Source organism: Lissotriton helveticus, chromosome 3_1 (genome assembly GCF_964261635.1).
Source record: "Lissotriton helveticus chromosome 3_1, aLisHel1.1, whole genome shotgun sequence".
NCBI lineage: Eukaryota > Metazoa > Chordata > Amphibia > Caudata > Salamandridae > Lissotriton > Lissotriton helveticus.
The window spans coordinates 801,391,908-801,412,501 of NC_136061.1; the positions used below are offsets into that span (position 1 = coordinate 801,391,908).

General features: G+C 41.7%; 1 protein-coding gene across 2 annotated transcripts in view; it reads left to right on the forward strand.

The window, feature by feature from the left end:
* LOC144822968 (uncharacterized) overlaps nucleotides 1-20,594 on the forward strand; it is a 567,214-nt gene that overhangs the window by 398,183 nt on the left and 148,437 nt on the right. For both annotated transcript variants that reach the window (XM_078681053.1, XM_078681055.1), the window contains exon 8: nucleotides 15,674-15,982. In XM_078681053.1, the coding sequence (XP_078537179.1) occupies nucleotides 15,674-15,982 (309 nt within the window). The remainder of the gene's footprint in view (nucleotides 1-15,673; nucleotides 15,983-20,594) is intronic.

The window sequence follows — 20,594 nt, forward strand, 5'->3', positions numbered from 1 at the left end:
TATGGCATCCCAGCTGGGACACATGCTTGCAGTAAAAAAAAATACAATTGTACAAGCTTACCAAGAGCATACCTGTTGGATTTGCCAATATTTGTTATGAGCTGCATTAATACAACAATAAAAAAATAATGAGCAATGTATGCTTTTTAACTCTGATTTATATTTAAACTTCTTTTTAATTAAAACGCTATTGCCTCTCTATGAGAGCCATATAGCCCGTGGATGCGGTGGGTCTCGGTCGGAGACTCTACCTGACCGCTTGTACTTGGAATTGTTTTAAAAATTATATGCTATTTTTAAAAATATATTTGTTTCACCCATACCAGTCTGCTCCCCTGTATCAGGCATCGCTCTAAGCCTCAGACGCTTGCCTGACCGCTCGCACCTTGCACTTTAAGTTGATTTCAAAAAATGATTCACTATTTTTAAAAATCTATTGTTCCCTACCTGTTTACTTGCACCAGGCATTGCCTCAGACTCTCCCGAGCCCCGTTCCGCCGCGGCTTGTGCCGTTAGTAGCGGAGGGCTAGAAGAGAGGAAAGTTTTACTTCCGCCGGCTCCGCCTGCCACTTCCGGGAGAGTAGCGCTCTAGTCCTGGAGCACCCCTCCCTACAAAAGCGGCAAGGCGGTAGCACGCGCAGTGGATGCGGTGGGTCTCGGTCGGTGACTCTACCTGCCCGCTTGTACTTGGAATTGTTTTAAAAATGATATGCTATTTTTAAAAATATATTTGTTTCACCCATACCAGTCTGCTCCCCTGTATCAGGCATCGCTCTAAGCCTCAGACGCTTGCCTGACCGCTCGCACCTTGCACTTTAAATTGATTTTAAAAAATGATTCACTATTTTTAAAAATCTATTGTTCCCTACCTGTTTACTTGCACCAGGCATTGCCTCAGACTCTCCCGAGCCCCGTTCCGCCACGGCTTGTGCCGTTAGTAGCGGAGGGCTAGAAGGGAGGAAAGTTTCACTTCCGCCGGCTCCGCCTGCCACTTCCGCCTGCCACTTCCAGGAGGGTAGCGCTCTATTCCTGGAGCACCCTATCCTCCAAAAATAGCGGCAAGGCGGGAGCACGCGCAGTGGATGCGGTGGGTCTCGGTCGGAGACTCTACCTGACCGCTTGTACGTGGAATTTTTTACAAATAATATGCTATTTTTAAAAATATATTTGTTTCACCCATACCAGTCTGCTCCCCTGTATCAGGCATCGCTCTAAGCCTCAGACGCTTGCCTGACCGCTCGCACCTTGCACTTTAAATTGATTTTAAAAAATGATTCACTATTTTTTAAAATCTATTGTTCCCTACCTGTTTACTTGCACCAGGCATTGCCTCAGACTCTCCCGAGCCACGTTCCGCCGCGGCTTGTGCCGTTAGTAGCGGAGGGCTAGAAGGGAGGAAAGTTTCACTTCCGCCAGCTCAGCCTGCCACTTCCGGGAGGGTAGCGCTCTAGTCCTGGAGCACCCTTCCCTACAAAAACAGCAAGCCAAGCGCTCGCGCAGCGGGCGCGCCAAAGGCAAGCCCGTCTGCGCCCGTCCGCGCCCTGTCGCGACCAGTGGCCAGAACCCCTGCTCCAGTCGCGCAGATACCACCTGACCACATAAGGTATGACTCGGAGGCCCTTAGGAAGCTAATGCCCAGAACAGAGACCCCCTGCCTTCACTCCCTGTTCCCAAACAAACCCATTATGAAGTGCCTTAACTGCCACTTTGAACTTAGGCCTCCACTGACACCATCGGAGATTCTGAGACCCCCTTTTAAAATGTTTCTCCTTAACTGTCGGTCCCAGACCAAACACGCTGTAGAAATGTCAACCCTCCTTGATAACCTTGATCCAGATGCCATATTCCTGACGGAAACCTGGCTAAAAGACGAGACCGACCTGGATATCAGCACTATACTACAGCAGGGCTATGGGTTACAGAGGGTCGACAGGAAGGGAGGAAGAGGAGGAGGAATAGGGATATTATTTAAGAACTGCTACCAATGCAGAGCCTGCCCAGCAATAATACCGGACTGTGAAAGCATGAGCTTCTCCTTAGACTTATCTGCTACATCGACCTTTTTAGGACTACTCCTCTACCGCCCTTTGGGTCACATGGGAGAATTTATGAACTCCCTTCCTTCTAAGGTTGCCGAGCTAGCCATATCCTCACCACACCTCTCAGTGTTGGGAGACATAAATATCCATTTAGACGACCCCACAGATCCCCTAGCAAAAACCTTTATAAACAACCTTGCAGCCCTCCAAATCTTCCAGAAGGGCTTCGAACCCACCCACAATAAAGGCCATTTGCTAGACGCAGTCCTAAGCAACGATCATAGGCTTAATGTAGGGACCTCAGTCCCCCTCCCATGGTCTGACCACTCCCTGGTGCCACTACTTTGGAATACCCTGAGCCCCCCCTCGGCCCCCCGGGCTATATTAAGGGGAGGAACTGGACGGAGGTATCCGCCGATCAATGGGCTGATTCCCTCCCCGTAATCCCACTACCAACAAGAGAAGATCCAGATACACTCTACAAACATTATAATGAATTGGTACAGTCCGCCCTGGACACGATAGCTCCCCTGAAACCTCTTAAGGAGAAAACCAAGTCGAAAGAGTCACCCTGGTTCACCCCCAAACTAAAAGAGCTAAAACAAAACTGCAGGAAACTAGAGAGGACTTGGAGACGCACACTTAGGGCGCAAGACAAAAGCAGTTATCGAGAGTCCATTAAAAAATATAAAGCCGAAATTACATCGGCACAGGCAACATTCTACGAGGGAAAAATTAGAATGTCAGCCAACACCCCGAAGTAAAATATTCCGGATAGCAAAATCCCTGATTAGCACCCCTCCCATTCCGCCCGACCCCAGCGAAGCTCAGAACCGCTGTGACAGTCAAGCAGAGTATTTCCATCAAAAGATTCAATCTATTTCCTTATCCTTTAATCCCAGTACACAAAATCGATCGGAAATAGACAACACTCCTTCTACTTCTGCCTGCCAGCTAGCGGATTTTCCGCTGCTTAAGGAATGCTCCCTTAAAACCCTAATGTTGAAGGTAACATCAGGATCCCCTACCGACCCAACCCGCCCCCCGCGACACCTACTAAAGGTTGTGGATACCATCAGGCCAAACATTTTAAACATCATGAATATGTCAATCACCACAGGGAAAGTGCCAAAAGCCTGGAAATGTGCACAAGGGCTCTTTTGAAGAAGCCCAATCTCGACCCTGGAAAAATGGCCAATTACCGCCCGATCTCGCTCCTCCCCTGGATAAGCAAGCTGCTTGAGAAGCACATCAATACCATCTTGATGCATTATTTGGAAACCAACCATCTACTCCATGACTGGCAAGCCGGCTTCCACCCAAAACTGGGGACAGAGGCTGCCCTGCTGACAGTAACAGAGCTAGCCCGGAAGCATATGGATCAAGGCGGCACAACAGCAATTATGCTGTCAGATTTAAGTGCCACCTTTGATACCGTAAACACTAACATCCTAATCTCTCGCCTAATACAGCTTGGAGTGGTAGGGAATGCCATTACGTGGCCACGGTCCTTCCTGGAGGACCGCACGTTTCAGGTGGTAGAGGGAGCCACACACTCCAAAGTCTGGCCCCTCAACCAGGGTGTACCTCAGGGCTCCTCCCTGAGCCCCACTCTTTTTAACGTATACATGGAGCCACTGATCCAGCGCTCTCACCAAAATATTGCACAAATGACACTATTTACTACCACAAAACTTACACTACAACACTAGGCCCATAACAACAATAGAGCGCTTGAATCATGAGGCGATAAGATCTAAATATAGTTGTTTAAACCATCTGCAATAATCAAGACCAGCTTGTCATTTTAGAAAGTTTATTTTAACACATCTAGAAAAACTTAGGTTTTGGTATTTTATTAAACAAGCATTAGAAAATGTCATAAAGAAAGATTTATTCAGTATTAATAAAAAGAGCATAAATCAAGAATTATTATTCATTAGCAGGAATAAGTAAAATTAAGCATTTCCCAAAATCCTAACTATATCTCTGTCTCTACCCTCATCACCTAGTAATAAAGTAATTAATAAAAACTCCTGTCCTCACGTGTAAAGTCCATCAGCATAACATCGTCCTCCAGAATTCTCGAGCATAAGCCAACTATGTGTTCTCTGAACCTATTCTTATACCCTAATTTTAGCTGAGCTAACTATTTTTCACATTCCAGCAGACGAATTCTAGTTCTCCATTGGCTGAGCCACCTCGTACCACAGTAAACTGTGACACCTCTTTCTTGCATGTCCGGGCAAATTCACTAGTCCATTGTTCATTTAGAAGTCTTGGCAGTTCTTCCTTAGTCTGCTACATTTTGTAGCGACAGCTTCTTTTTAACCTTGAGCTAGTCAGCTCTGAACTCCCGTGGCACGTTAGCAACCGTTAGCAGATTTCTCCAAAAAGTCATCTTTTTAGCAGTTCATTCCAAAACCTTTCAAAATAAAAGCTCAGAGGCCTTTTCCATCCTTCTTGGAATTATTTTCACTTGAGCCATTTTCATCATTAGGCCTCTTTCAGAAAGCGTCAATTTTCTGCGCCACTGTCCCTGCGTCACTTTTAAAAGGGTACTAATTTTCCTGCAGCCATCTCTAAGCTTCATTTGTAAAACTATTATATAAACAAACACAAAGAATAATTAATGAAAGAAAATACAGTTTATTCTGTTGCCTCCCATCATTGCTAATTATTAACCCATTAGTCTAAATTACCTAGCAGTAAAGCACAAATAAAGCAGCATTTTATATCTACCTGTCTTCATGAATCCATAAAGCCTTATGTGCACCTAGAATAGTAGAAATGACATCACATAGACAAGGGAAGCAAAATAAGCACATGCCATTATTTTAAAAACAGCTGCTATTAGTTATGACATGACAATAGACAAGATTAATTTATTATTTTCCACATACATGAGAATGCAACATAATGCACATTTATGAGCACACATGTTAGTTTCCCACGTGTTCTGTGAAAATGCAACTTTAAACTAGGTTGAATTAGCATACACACAGCACAAATTGTTAGCATTATTAATTTATTTATGGAAGTGTGACTTCACGGGTTTAAACAAATTTTTGTTTTCTATCCCGCTCCATCAACTCCCTCATCTGGTGATTAACAAATCACCACACCAGCACCCAAAAATTTAGCAAAGATTTTATCTAAGATGAACATGATTCAATTTCACCTGTGTTAGTATTTCTAAAGACTTATCTCATCAGTTTATCTACAACTCTCATATTGAGTTTTAAGAAACCCCTCTAGTTTTATTTCATTCTCTTGTGTAACATACAACTAAGCTTCAATAAATGTGTTGCAAAAACTATAACTAATAAAATGTCAGTATCTTGCTTATCATTTTAACCTTAAACTTCTCCTTATTAATTTCTCAAAGAACAACAACCTTAATTAACCAAAGCAGAATTATAATTGCATTAAGCTTGCAAAGAAAAATAAAACAAAAATTTTAAAAATTTTACCTAAATTTTCTAAAAATTTCTAACACCCCCCTTTTTCAATTTTTTTTTTTTTTTTTTTTTTTATATACTCTTTAAACCTTCTAACAGTTTTTCTTCGACCTAATGTCACAAATTAATTTTTCAGCTAACAGGATTTCTTCGACCTTGTGTCACCTAACAAGATTTCTTCAGCCTTATGCCAAAAACAGAAACCAAAAATTTAACAGGTATGTGCTTCAATCATTGTCACTTTTGTTTTCAATCTCTTTTTGACTCTCATTATTTACCTCCACTACAGGTATCACTTCTATTTTCTTTCCTGCCTCACTTTCCTTTACAGAATCTTTTTGACTTGATTTTTCATCAATCTGTTTCTTTGATCTGTATTTCAATTTGAATTTTAGGCCTTCATTTTCTTCTGGCCAGTTATCACTTTTTCTTAGTAATTTCTTCTTTTGCTTGTTCACATTACATTCTGTTCTCCAAGCTCCTTTTCTGAATTTTCTTATTTCAGAATCTTCATCACTTTCATCAGTTTCAGTGTCAGAAATGTTCATTCTGGACTCAGGTACTTCTTTACTCGGCAGCTTCACTCCGTTAGGAACGTCATCTTTGTAGCTGGTACTTGGCAATTCATTTTCTTCTTCTTCAATTACCTTCAACTTCCCAGTTTCAGAATTCCTGTTCCTGCTTTCAGAGCTACTCTTCTGCTTTTCAATACTCTCCTGGTCTTGAATCACAATCTGATCACATTCTTCTTCTGCTTCTTTTTCTGGCAGATTTCCATCATTTTCTGAGTCTTCAGTCACAACTTTCAAGTCTTCTTCAATCAAGGCTTGTTTTCTATTCATGTTCTCCAGATGTCGACCAACTTGTCGATCTTCAAGATCTGGATTCTCTTCAGGCTCTTCTTCAGAATCTGAATCAGCAATTGTGACACTATCCTCATCAGGATTTTCAGGTGTAGATACACGAAAAGTATGGCCAGTGTCAATCCACTTTTTCAGTCTTTTGCACTTCTCTGCATTTGCTGTGACAAGACTGACTAGCCTCCTTTTCTGCCACCTTGGCACTAATGAATTTCTTTTTAGACGAACCTTTTTCCTGATCCTTTTACCTGGTAACGATTCAAGTGCTTGCTCTTTTTCTCTTGTTTGCACTTCAGTTTCATCTTCATCAAACACAGAAATCATTTCATCTGATAAATTCCTGAAATTCTCTAAATTGATGCTATCATTGATAGTCATCATTCTTTTCTCTGGTATGAATGTCTGTGTCATGACCTTGTCCATCATAATCTCACGTAGACTTAAATCTGTCTTTTTATCAGTAGTGTTTCTCAGAAACATCAAAACAAGTGGAAGGACATCTGTCCACTTTGTACCTGCAGTTAGGCACATTTTTGCATCTCTATCTTTTATAGTAACATTCTCATGCTCTTCAACATCTGAAATTTCCATTATATCTGTACAATGGAGCAATCTGTTTTCAATATGTCTTCTGTTATCTGATAACTTTGCAACAGTAATTTCATCATCATGTCGCATCTGAAATGTTTCAACCCATTTTGTAATCAAACAGTAAATCACAAAAATGTAGCACAGTTTGTCATACAGTGACATCTCACCGAAATCCATTTGTAATCTGGTCAATGAACCACTCTCCTGTAATTCTGTTCCTATTCCCACAATTGTTCTCTTAATTGTGTTTACTTGCTGATAAGTCAGACACCTCTGGTAAAGAAATTCTGCAATTTTATGGTACATTCTGTCCATATCAGTAATCATGCTATTTAGCAAAACTACTCTGTCATCTTTGTGTATCCAAATCTCATCCTTATCTCGCTGTCTAAAATCTGCACTCAACCATGTGTTTCTCAACCATGTGTTATTCTCCTCATGAGTTGCATCATCTTGTAAGTCTTTGACTCCTTGCCATGTTTCAACTACAGATGTTAGTATTAGTGAACCCAAAGCATGTTCATCATTCTTTTTGTATGCTGCACATATCACGTCAGCAAACTTTTCTACCAATTGAATATCATCAATCAATCTTTTAATTAAATTTGCATTTCTGAAAAGTGAACCTGCATAAGTCAATGTTTTAGTCTGTTGATCAATTGCGTCCTTCACTTTGATGTCTTCACTCAAAAGACCATTATTCTTATTCCAAAATTCTGGAAGTGCATTTAATCTTTTTGGACTGTTTTCCTGTTCTTTATTTAATCCTGTATCTGTTTTGTCTGTTTGTTCATTAACAAAATTTTGCAATGGCAATGAAGCCATCTCAATCTCTTGAATCATTACCTGTCGCTGTATTTGTAGCTGTTCATTCAGCTCATTTATCTCAATCTCCTTTTTCTTTGAGCATAATTCTGACTCGTCTGACTGTGTCAATTTCATTAGGTCAATGTCAGACTTCTCACTTACCAGAACTGAAGTCATCTCTGTTCCTTGCTCGGTTGCAATCCCTACAATCCCTACTAATTCAATTTCAAGTACAATAGAATAAACTTTTTCAGTTAATGGGACCTTTAAAACTGCGGAACTAATTTCATCCTTTCCCAGCACAGGGACTATCTCTGTTTCCATAATTTTCATGGACTCCTTTAAATCATTTGATGAATTTACATAATCAGGAATATTAATTCCAGATGTACCAATCATTTCATCATGTTTTTCAATTGCATTAATTTTAGTAGAAGTCTGAGCTTGGACTCCTTTAATTTGATCTGGGACTTTTGACGTTGCATTTACCTGTTCTGGGGGTCTTCTTGAATTCCTGTTCTGATCAATATTTACAACATCAATTGTACACTGATCAACATTTTCTACTCTGACACCTTTATTATTTATTTTCGCTAATTTGGGAATCTTTAATTTACTCTCGCATTTGGCTACAACTTTTTTCATTTTCTTGTACAAGGAAGACATTTTCTTTAATTAATTTGGAAATTTACTCTCTAAATTTGCCTTGCAGCGCTTGCTGATCAATTAATTAATTAATTTAACACTATCAGGTGTAGAAAATTCTTATAATTTGGTCAATTTAATATATCTCCTAATTTACCTGTATCACTAATTTTTATAAACCTGTAAAGAAAAATTATCAATTTGCAAAAACAGTAGCAACGCAAATTTTTTATTTATAACAATAATACCAACATATAATCACATGTGTTTTAAATGTACTTAATTTTCACTTACACACCTTCTGCAACGTATACCTGTGGAAAAAGAAAACCTAATCTATTTGCCTTAATTTAAATAAAATGTTTGGCTGTAAAAAAACCTTTAGACTCCTTCTATTAATTTCTTTAAATTAATAATATAATTTTTATATAGAAATCACAAATTACCAATTTTATTTATAATGAAATGTACATCAACCCAATACAGTAGACTCTATTCTAATAGAAGCTATTTGTTGTACCCAATATTGTTGCTGCTATAGTTGTATTTTCAGTCCCAGCAGTCAGTTTACTAAAATTCCACTACTAACAGTCAACACTACAGTATATTTGTTGTAATCACTACTATTTAACAATTAGTCCCACTTTAACAGACTCTAAAAGAAACTCTGGGCACTAATGTTAGGAAATTTAAAGCACTAATATTCTTGGTAAAAATAAACAACACCTCATTCAATTACAACATCATAACTCTCTCAGCCAATCACAGCACTCTGGCTGCAAAATGCTCCAACCAATCAGAGCGCTGCTTTCGCGACGCTCAACCAATTACAGCACTTCCTTTGAATCGCTCAGCGAATTACAGCTACTTCTGCTGCAGTCTCCCCTCGAGTTCTTACACTCCAAACAGTCCCTCCTCTGCAACAAGCCCACAACACAGCGTTCAACTAGCTGTCTCTAAACGCATCAACTATGATAAGCAAAGTAATAGCGGGCAATAAAATCTAAACAGGGACAAATGTAAACAATTTAGCAGGCAGCAACGCACATTCAGCCAATCCCTGCACAGTTTAGTTTCAGTGACACGCATTAGCCAATTACAGCACAGAGCTAAAACATTCGGCCAATCACAACGTTTCACATCAACCAATCACAGCGCTTCTTCTTCTGTGACTTGTCTTACTGTTGCTGCAGTCACACTCAGCCCTTTTGCAAAATACTATTTTAACTCAGCACACAATACTTGCTAGACAACACACAGTGTAATTGTAGTGACAAAAAGGAAATCAAAACAGGGACTAATTTAAATACTTCGGCAAATAACTTAATAAGTGGTGTTGATGACTAGCTCTCCATGCTCAGCCCCTTCTTTGCACAATTGAGCTGAGCTTACAATAAAGTGCACTATGTTCATCAGCCACTATCATACTTTATCTGTAACACACATTGTTTATAGCAAAGAAAGAAATTTAATCGGGGACATTTAAATTTGTGAAGAACACAGTAGCGCTTCAATCAATCACAGCGCGACTTTGCTGTGACCTCACGAACACCTTAGCCAATCGGAGCGCAGTTTCCGCGATACTCGGTATTTTCTACCAGGCTGTAGTTGAAACATACACTGCTGTTAATGCAGTCTCTCTCCTTCTCTAGCGCTCGTCACACATCAGCTGTGATACTCCTTTTCCCTCAAAACAATAGCGCGGCAGAGAAGGATACTAAAGCGGGCATTTAAATTTATATACGAGTGTGTTCAGTGGTGACGCGCGCACCAGTTAACTCGAGCGCCACCACCCTTAACAAAGAAACGTCATTTACGAATCAAAATGCAGCTCTTGCTCTGACGCTGCGATACTTCAGCCACTTAGGTCACAGCCCTGTTATAATATTACGGCCTTTTAACCAATGGGAACGCGGCCCTGCTATGACGCTGCGCGTCAATATCCAATGGGTGCGCGGTTTTGCCCTGACACGACGGAACCTCATCCAATGAGAGCGCGGCGGCTGACGCAAGCAGCCGCTGCAGCTGGCAGCTCTCCCCTTTGCCTCTCGCTCGGTGTTTTAATCAATTACAATGCAGCCTCACTGTTATTCGTCACGTTTTGAACAATCACTTTCAATGTATTTTATTTATACAAAATTTTTATATAATGTGTGCTCACTCGTTCGCATTAGGTATTACATGTTTCTCCCTTATAACATTTACTCGTTGAAGGGAAAGATGCTAAAACGGTATTTTATGTCTATTTTCAAGACACCTACACACTCACAGAGCCTCGCCCAATCAGAGCGGGGCTCACGGAGCCTCGCCCTATCAGAGCGCGGCTCTGCCAATGACGCGACGGCCTCTGGACCAAAGGGAGCGCGGCGGCTGTGACGTAGGCAGCCGCTGCAGATGGCAGCTCTCCCTCAGCGCTTCTCACACGATAAACAGCCCCTCCCTCACAAAAATGAATTTTAACAGAGCGCACTATGCTCTTCTTTTAAATGATAGCGATTGGGAGGAAGTAATTTAAATAAAACGGGCATTTAATTTAAAGACGCTTGTTAAGACCAAAATTCTCGTTAGAAGACACTCCAGTCACTTCAATTAATCGGAGTGATATTTCATTGTGACACTTTGGGTGCTAGACAGCTGTTTTTATTCTTAGTACAGCGCGCTTATCACACGTATCAGTTTTTAATTTAGCAGCATTATTAAAACGAAGGGAACAAAAGTGGATGTTTAGCTAGTTACAGCATAACGACACCTCAGCCAATCAGGGGGCAGTTTTTCATTTACAATGCTGACGCTCTAGCCAATCCGAGCGCGGCAATTCTGACGTAGGCAGCTGCTGCAGCTTCTGTCTCTCCTCACACGCTTTCACTCCTAAAACCAGCCCCTCCCTTACAATTTTCGATCGGGGCACTTTTCAATGATTTTAAATAGCGTGCAGTGCTTTTAAGTGCATTTAAATAACGCACAACACTTTTATAAAGTCTTAGAATGGTACAGACTTTAACTAAACTTTCCTAAGTACCTTAGAATTACTTTTGGTACATTTTAGTGAATACATAAAACGAAACTCATCTGTCTGCTTCTCTAATTAGGATAGTTTACATACATTCAAGTATCCACACTTCGGAATAGTCGGCGCTATTCACACTAAGGATAATTTCCATTTGCCAGTAGAGCAACTCTTACCCTACCCTTCTAACACGTAAGAATATGAACTCATTTTCCTCTGAACGCACCGCGAAGTGACAGTATCTAAGAGTTCCACTTGAACATACCTTACAAAACAATCACGCACTTTCACACTGAAAATTCCCTAACTTCAGACACACATGAAATCCGTACAGGACTCTCACCTGTTTATAGAAATCATGCACCGTTAGCAAAATAACACCGTTATCCGTACAGGGCTCTCACCTGTTTATAGATATAAAACATGTACCCGTACAGGACTCTAACCTGTTTATAGATAATCATGCACCGACATTACCCTGCCCTTCACTCAAGCTCGAATATAACTAATACTCTTATCACAGTGAGTTTTATGGAAGGCGCTTTGTCCCTATTCTCATGCTGCTCTAATTTCTTAGAAAACCCTCACTATTACAAGATTCACACCTAGCCCTAAAACTGTGTTGCACGGCGACAACACTGTATTGCACGGCGACAATACTTCTGGTACACGGCGATACCAACAGTGATACTCGGCGATATCACAGAAACAGATCAGATATTCTGCATGACTACCTTCTCATCACACAGTTTTTGTACCGGTACACACATAGCACAAAATAAACAAACTCAACATGTGTTAAAACTTAATCCTATGAATTTACCAACATATATGTATCATGCATGTAACATGTATGTCAAAAACAACATATATAAACCGTCCGATGGCTACCAGAAATTGATCCAGCGCTCTCACCAAAATATTGCACAAATGACACTATTTACTACCACAAAACTTACACTACAACACTAGGCCCATAACAACAATAGAGCGCTTGAATCATGAGGCGATAAGATCTAAATATAGTTGTTTAAACCATCTGCAATAATCAAGACCAGCTTGTCATTTTAGAAAGTTTATTTTAACACATCTAGAAAAACTTAGGTTTTGGTATTTTATTAAACAAGCATTAGAAAATGTCATAAAGAAAGATTTATTCAGTATTAATAAAAAGAGCATAAATCAAGAATTATTATTCATTAGCAGGAATAAGTAAAATTAAGCATTTCCCAAAATCCTAACTATATCTCTGTCTCTACCCTCATCACCTAGTAATAAAGTAATTAATAAAAACTCCTGTCCTCACGTGTAAAGTCCATCAGCATAACATCGTCCTCCAGAATTCTCGAGCATAAGCCAACTATGTGTTCTCTGAACCTATTCTTATACCCTAATTTTAGCTGAGCTAACTATTTTTCACATTCCAGCAGACGAATTCTAGTTCTCCATTGGCTGAGCCACCTCGTACCACAGTAAACTGTGACACCTCTTTCTTGCATGTCCGGGCAAATTCACTAGTCCATTGTTCATTTAGAAGTCTTGGCAGTTCTTCCTTAGTCTGCTACATTTTGTAGCGACAGCTTCTTTTTAACCTTGAGCTAGTCAGCTCTGAACTCCCGTGGCACGTTAGCAACCGTTAGCAGATTTCTCCAAAAAGTCATCTTTTTAGCAGTTCATTCCAAAACCTTTCAAAATAAAAGCTCAGAGGCCTTTTCCATCCTTCTTGGAATTATTTTCACTTGAGCCATTTTCATCATTAGGCCTCTTTCAGAAAGCGTCAATTTTCTGCGCCACTGTCCCTGCGTCACTTTTAAAAGGGTACTAATTTTCCTGCAGCCATCTCTAAGCTTCATTTGTAAAACTATTATATAAACAAACACAAAGAATAATTAATGAAAGAAAATACAGTTTATTCTGTTGCCTCCCATCATTGCTAATTATTAACCCATTAGTCTAAATTACCTAGCAGTAAAGCACAAATAAAGCAGCATTTTATATCTACCTGTCTTCATGAATCCATAAAGCCTTATGTGCACCTAGAATAGTAGAAATGACATCACATAGACAAGGGAAGCAAAATAAGCACATGCCATTATTTTAAAAACAGCTGCTATTAGTTATGACATGACAATAGACAAGATTAATTTATTATTTTCCACATACATGAGAATGCAACATAATGCACATTTATGAGCACACATGTTAGTTTCCCACGTGTTCTGTGAAAATGCAACTTTAAACTAGGTTGAATTAGCATACACACAGCACAAATTGTTAGCATTATTAATTTATTTATGGAAGTGTGACTTCACGGGTTTAAACAAATTTTTGTTTTCTATCCCGCTCCATCACCACTAGCAGGGATTGTGCTCCCATTCGGTTTTGAAATTATAACTTATGCCGACGATGCCCAACTAGTGGTAGCCGTGAATCAACCAGGCAGCACCTCCCACAACCTGAGCAGCTGTCTTGAAGCAGTAACAAAATGGATGGCCATGTCCCACCTAAAGCTGAACGGGGACAAAACAGAGCTCATGTTCCTGGGGAACACAGCTGTACCAAGACCTACCATCGACTGGCCGACCTGCATGGGTACTCCTCCAGAGCCAAAAGATCACATCAAAAGTCTAGGGGTATGGCTAGACGACACCTTAAGTTTTAACCAGAAAGCCACAATACTTTCCGCCACATGTTTCAGGCTCATGAGAATGTTAAGGAAAGTATTGCCTCTCCTCCCTTTCCAAGCCCGCAGGATAATGGCCCAGGCCATTGTCCTGTCCCGCCTTGATTATGGGAACGCCCTTTACTTAGGTGCACCAATCAGCACGACCAAGAAGCTCCAAGTAACGCAGAATGCAGCTGCACGCCTGCTTCTTGGACTGTCCCGAAGAGACTCTGGTGCTGCCGCCTTGAAGAAACTACACTGGCTGCCTATTCAGGCCAGGGTAAAATTCAAGGCGATGTGCATAATGCACAAGGCCATATGGCATAAAGCACCCGCAATGATCTGCTCCCTAGCTACTCCTTACCATCCTCAGAGATCACTGCGTTCTAGCACGGCCTCTCTGGCATCAAAGAAAAAAATCAAACGCGCTAGATGGGGCGGTCGCTCCTTCTCATGGAATGCTGCATCTGTATGGAACTCCCTGCCTCCCACACTGCGTAGCGAGCCCGACCTACAAAAATTTCGGAAAGAACTAAAAACATTTCTCTACCGTTTAAGTCAGCAGACTCCTCCACCCTATCCATCCACAGCGCTACGAGGCCTCCGGGTAGTAACGCGCTTTACAAAACCCAATTTCATTTCATTTCATTTCATTTCATATTCACAGTATAAACCTTGAAGATATAATACAAGTTAAAACCAGATTCTTAGCCTGATAACTCACTGCTATGAAGTGGCAATTGATAACAAAACTGGTTAAATACTGTTGCTGCGTCATGAAGCTCTTCCAGGCCAGGCCGATAGGACTCACAAGTGCAGCGTTGCTTGTCTGCTTCAACTAAAAGAATACAGCTGCAGGAGGGTGCACCAAAAGAGACACAGGTAGTGGGCGCTGGTTGAGGACGACGGTAATGCCTTCATTTTTCACATGTGGGTCAGGGAGGGAAGCCATGTTACGAGTGACACCCCAGTACTCCTCTTCCTTTGAGTAGCAGTTGAAAGCAGGGGCACGTGACTTTGGGGGCCATAGATAACATAAAATTACACATGGGTAAAAAGTGATTTTTCACCTCGAAGTTCTGAGTGAAGTCATATACAATGCGTCAAAAGAGAATTATGAGAATGTATTTCACGAACTAAGCTCAAGTTGTCTATTTGATATCACTCCGAGTCTCTCTGTGAGAAACAACCCAGCTACAGTTGTTTATTCTAGCCTTATATCCAGAAAACAATGCAATGAGATAATACATCTGAGCAACATCTATTCTGTCTGGCATATCACCTGCTGAGCGTCTGACGACTGATTTGAAAACCTTCTGTTTGTCAAATTTATTTGAAGAAGCATTTACAACCATTACATGGTACTGCTTCAGAACATGAGATGAACTGTACATAAACATGAGAACATTATAATTATTGGAGCACTGAATTTGCATGTTTTGCAGCAGCGTAATACAGCATGATTAAAAGGGTTACTTTTTGCATTAGTTATGAAATGATTGTTCAACATTTCCACTGTAGCATGTATGTATAAAACTGTTATGTCTCACACTCGCAGCTTAAAATTTACACCATTTGTATTTGGTATTTTTTTGCAGTCAGTAGCCCAAAACCACTGGAAATTGTATGTGAGCCCAAGGTCCCTGAAGAAGGAGAGAGCGTAACTCTATCTTGTGTCGTGAAAGACTACTACCCTCCAGAATGCGAGGTGAGGTGGTTTCGAGGGTTTCAGTCCTTCGAGGCCGCGATTGTGGAGGCCGCTCAGTTGTGTGAAGAAACTGGTCTCTACCAAAGGAAAAGCCAACTCACATTTACACCAACAAAGGACGACCATAACGCAGAGTTCACAGTGGAGGTTACTCATCGTGGACGACAGTTAAGACGAACGTACTCCCTGATTTTAAAAGGTTAGTGTGTTGTTTCATATCCAATTTAGTGGCGTATTGCTTTGTATAGCTTTGCAAGTTCTTTTTCTGGGGATCTTTAATATTCACACTTCACAATTTATCGTAGTTTGATGGCCAGGGAAAAGGAAAATCAGAAGAAGGAGATATTATTTTAAAAATCCTGAAGTGAGAAATACATTGTAAGTGGTTGCCGTTTAGAACAAGATGATTCAGAGCCATTCTGAACATTGAGATGGAGGAAAATGTTTTCTCTTCCAGAATGGATTACAGCCCTGCCAGGATTCCTAACTGGTAACTGCATAGTGGTGGTTCCAGGGGAGTCTGGACCTTCCAGTTTCTTGTATTGACATAGTCTTCAATGCACGCCTACAGATGTAGCTCACACCCTTTGTAAGGATTGAAGATTTGACTCTTGATGCCACTTTTAGGCAAGGCAAATTCCTTTTTGGACATAATCAAACAGAATCTGGAAGAGTGGTGGTTCACAGATATTGCTAGTAAAACTAATGTGTGCATCTACTCAACTGTTGATGGGACAGAGAAGCCCTTGCTTGTTGGATATTTAAAATGGGCTACTCACCAAAAGGGTTACAGGATATACCAGCCAGCTCCCTCAGCAGGCCGACCTACACACCGCCTGACTGGCAGTGCAGTACAAAAGCGACATCTTTCCTTTTGAACATGTGGGGGTCTTTCATGTGTGAGCTTTTTTTGGTGGTAAAAATCAAATGAAAGGGCATGCTAAGACATTTCAGAAGTCAATTATGTTGAGGAATGGGAGCTGGGACACTTTTTGGTTGCGTCTCCAACAATTTGGGACTCGCTTTTGAAATGAATAGACTCGTGAAAAGATGGAAGAGCCATAAGGCCCTGGTAATGCCCAGATGGCAACATTGCTTTCATTGTGAAACGTTCTGGACAAATTGATACCTGGTAATCAAATATGGGGACAGATGTATGATGACTCCCTTCCAAATTGCGAGTCTCAAAACAATGTACTAATGTTTTGCATCCGCAATTGCCGTCGCAAAACACTCGCAATTTCCACCTACTTCAAATAGGTGGGGATGCACTTGCACCCCTTCCCCTTTACAAATGCATGCAAAATACTTTTTTAATGGAAGGCAGTGGTCCTAGGGACCACTGCCTTCCCTTAAAAAATTAAACAATACGTTTTCATTTTTTTTTTTGCTACCTGTTTTCCTTTAAGGAAAATGAGTTGCATTTTTTAAAAAAAGCTGCTTTATTAAAAAGCAGTCCCAGACATGGTGGTCTGCTGAGCCCAGTAGGCTACCATCCCTGGCAGGTCTGGCATTCACAATGGGCTCGCAAAAAGCGAGAGGCTCATTAATATTAATGAGCCTCACAATGTGCAACCCCATTGGGAATTACAAAACATTGTAAACACACTGTTGTTCATTTCATTTAGCGACTCGCAATTTGCGACTCGCAATGTGTTGCAAATTGCGAGGCGCTACATGAAAGGGTCGTACATCTGGCCCAAGATCTCTACCAGAAGGGACCATTATTTCATCACTCCCCTCAAGCACTTACCTACAAAAATCCTAATTCCACCTCCTCATAAACTGCCTCGGACATTAACTAAGAAATCTACCAGAATCTTTCAAAGAGAAAAGGGTTCAGATTTGATCTTTGATGGACTTTCTCAAAGGTCAACTTTCAGACTTTCGTTTTTGTTTCTGTTGCATGTTAGAGCATATTTTGTTTGTGCTACTTACCTGCTCAGGTCTGGCATCAGAGTTTGTTTGGTCTCCTTTCACTGAGTGTTGCAGGGTGGAATATTATGTGGTATGGCTGGGGGTCTTACCATGTAATGTTCTCACAATACACAGAGATGGACCTTGGATTCGCCCTTGGCAGCCTTAGCACGGTCCTGGTAGTGTGGCAAAGAGGAGTCAAGCATACCCAAAGGAATATATGTTAAGCATTTCCCAGTACCAACATTGACAATAAGTAAGTGACGCAACTTAAGAGAAATCTTGACAACACTTTATAAAAACAGTTTGTATTTTTATATAAATATAGGCACAAAAACGAACTTTGCATCATACATACAACCAGAGTTGTGTATTTTTACAGTGTTCAGAAATAAATGCAATAGATCTGTCAAACTGGACCCATAGAAGTCAATGGCGGAAAACACTCAGTCACTTGCAGGGTGTATTCAAACAAACCCTCTTGTGAATAAGGTAATGCAGGTGATTAGACCAAGTTCCAACAGTAGTTGATTTGTTACCTTACCCAGGGAGCCCAGGTGCAGAGGTGAATTGGTTGTCCTTGGTACTGACTGGGATCTGGTAAAATTGCAGCACTTGATAAAACCACACTTGGAGAGGGCATTTCACTCTACCCATGGAGAGTAGAGACTTTAAACCCAGGTTCGCCAGCTGGATTTTTTCTACCTAGCTCTGCGGCTCCGGGAACAAAGGAAGCTTGAACCTGTCAATCACTGGGGAAGGTCGTGCCAAAGATGCTCTGCCACACACTCGACAACTCCAACCTCAGGATACAGGAACACAGCAGCAAGGTCATTGCTGACGTTTGTCGCTGTGAGGTGCTCTCAGGCTGGAGATGACTTTCAAGGGGTTGACCACCGAACTGGTGATCACCAAGCCTTGGCTGTGACAAATATAGTCGACAGTTCCTTCGGCGACTGGTGGTCAACAGGAGTGAAGTAGTGGCTTGAAACTTGGGGAAAGCCTACCTACTACTCCCAGGCTTTCAGGACACCACTTCTCTTCAGGCTCACTTTTAACAGGCCTAGTGGGTCACAATTCTTGTCGCTCAGCACAACGATTTTCCTGCAGCTTGCAATCCAAGGGAGTCTGCTTCGGTTTCTGGCATCCACTGGAGTCCCTCTTGCTGAGAGCAATAAGCTTTTGCCACAGGCACATGTTGAACACAAAATTCCAGTATATGGTCTCTTGATGGCACTCAAGTTTCCTCTCTTGGCGCTGGAGGAGGTCCAAGGTCCTGTTATCGGTGGCGGCATCTTCTTTGTGCCTCTTCTCGGAATCAAAATCAGAACTGAGGTTCTAGTGCCAGGGGAGTTTCTTAGTTTAGGGTGTGTTAAGGGCATCAGGGACAGTGGCCATGAACTACTGGTCCCTGCGGCTAACCCGCTCATGAGATGACAACATCATGTGGGTGGACGCCACCTTTCTACCCAGAGTCCTCTATTTCAGGGTCTTCCAACATAGCAGAGTCCTTCCTTGGCTGTACAGACTTCCTAGCCCACCATAAAGGTGTGGCTAGCCTTTTGGAGGAATACACTTCCTAAATAGCTAATCTTTCAATCTATCAGGCTGGACAAGGTGGGAAGGGCTTTGTCCTCGAGTGAGAGACAAGGAAAACATACCAAGGGCCGTGAAAGTGTTTGAGACTCACTACCTTCATAATGGTAAACACTAGCCATCCTGGGAGGAAGGAGGTGTGACCTCCTTCCTGCCCAGACCTCTGTCTCTGTCCTGGAGAAGGGCTAGCACACCCTTCCAAGGTGGCAGACGCTTGTCTCGGCAGCAACAGCTCGGGGAAGCCCACTAAGGTCTGGGTCACTATATCTTAGAGAGAGGGCGGGGGGGCAGTAAGGGTGGCACTCCTGTGCATGCCAGCGCACACTCGACACGAGAATTGTGTTGGGGTAAAAAGCACGGTATTTGACACCAAACATGACACAATTTGGTTGTTCCATAATGGAGCTGGCTATCTCGAGTTTTCTCAGTAGCAAGCCCATATTACTGTGTGGACTGCCACTCACTTACTGTAAAATCGTACTTTAGAGGGTTACTGAAGTGTTATATATGTATATACATATGTATCCACACATTTAATAAAATGCACTCTACCTCCTGGGCCAAGGAGGACAACCTTAAGAGTGGCTTACTTGCATTAAGGCAGAGGTGTGGCTCTGCAGCACATGGTGTGTGCTGAGTCACTCTTGAGCAGACAGGCTGCTTGTGCAGGGCTGCAATGGCAGACCTGCAGACACATTTTTGCTTGGGTCACACAGGGTGGCACACGACAGTGCTGCAGCCCTGGTGACCCCTTTACCACCCTTGTCCTGGGTACCATTGATACCATATACTAGGGACTTATCAGGGTGGCATAGTACCTTGCTAATTGGATGTACCAATTCACATCACTTTGGGGGTTGAGAGCACCGCCAAAGGCACCTGGTTAGCGGGTCCCAGTGCACTATCAGGGTAAAAACCACATGTAGCAGTCTAAAATGGGATAAAAAGTATGTGTGGGGGTGGAGGGGGCATCTGAAAAGAAGCCTAGTTTCCAACACTGAGCTTTCCCATGAGAACCTTGATTTATAAAGATCATTTTAAGTCAATATCCGAGCCATTTCCCCATGTGTATCACCTAGCAGAATTCCTCCCAGCAATCTGCATTTGGGCATTGCTTGACCAGTTAAGAAGCAAAAGTCTTAAAGGTCAAATTTGAAAAGCAGCCATACCCGCAGTGGTTCTGAAAGAAATGTGTTCATTTTGTTTTGCTAGGTCTTCCACATTCCTGATTAGAGGTTCCATACAATTTTCAGATGTGAATGTTGTGTTACCAGTTATGTTCCCAAGAAATTACGTCC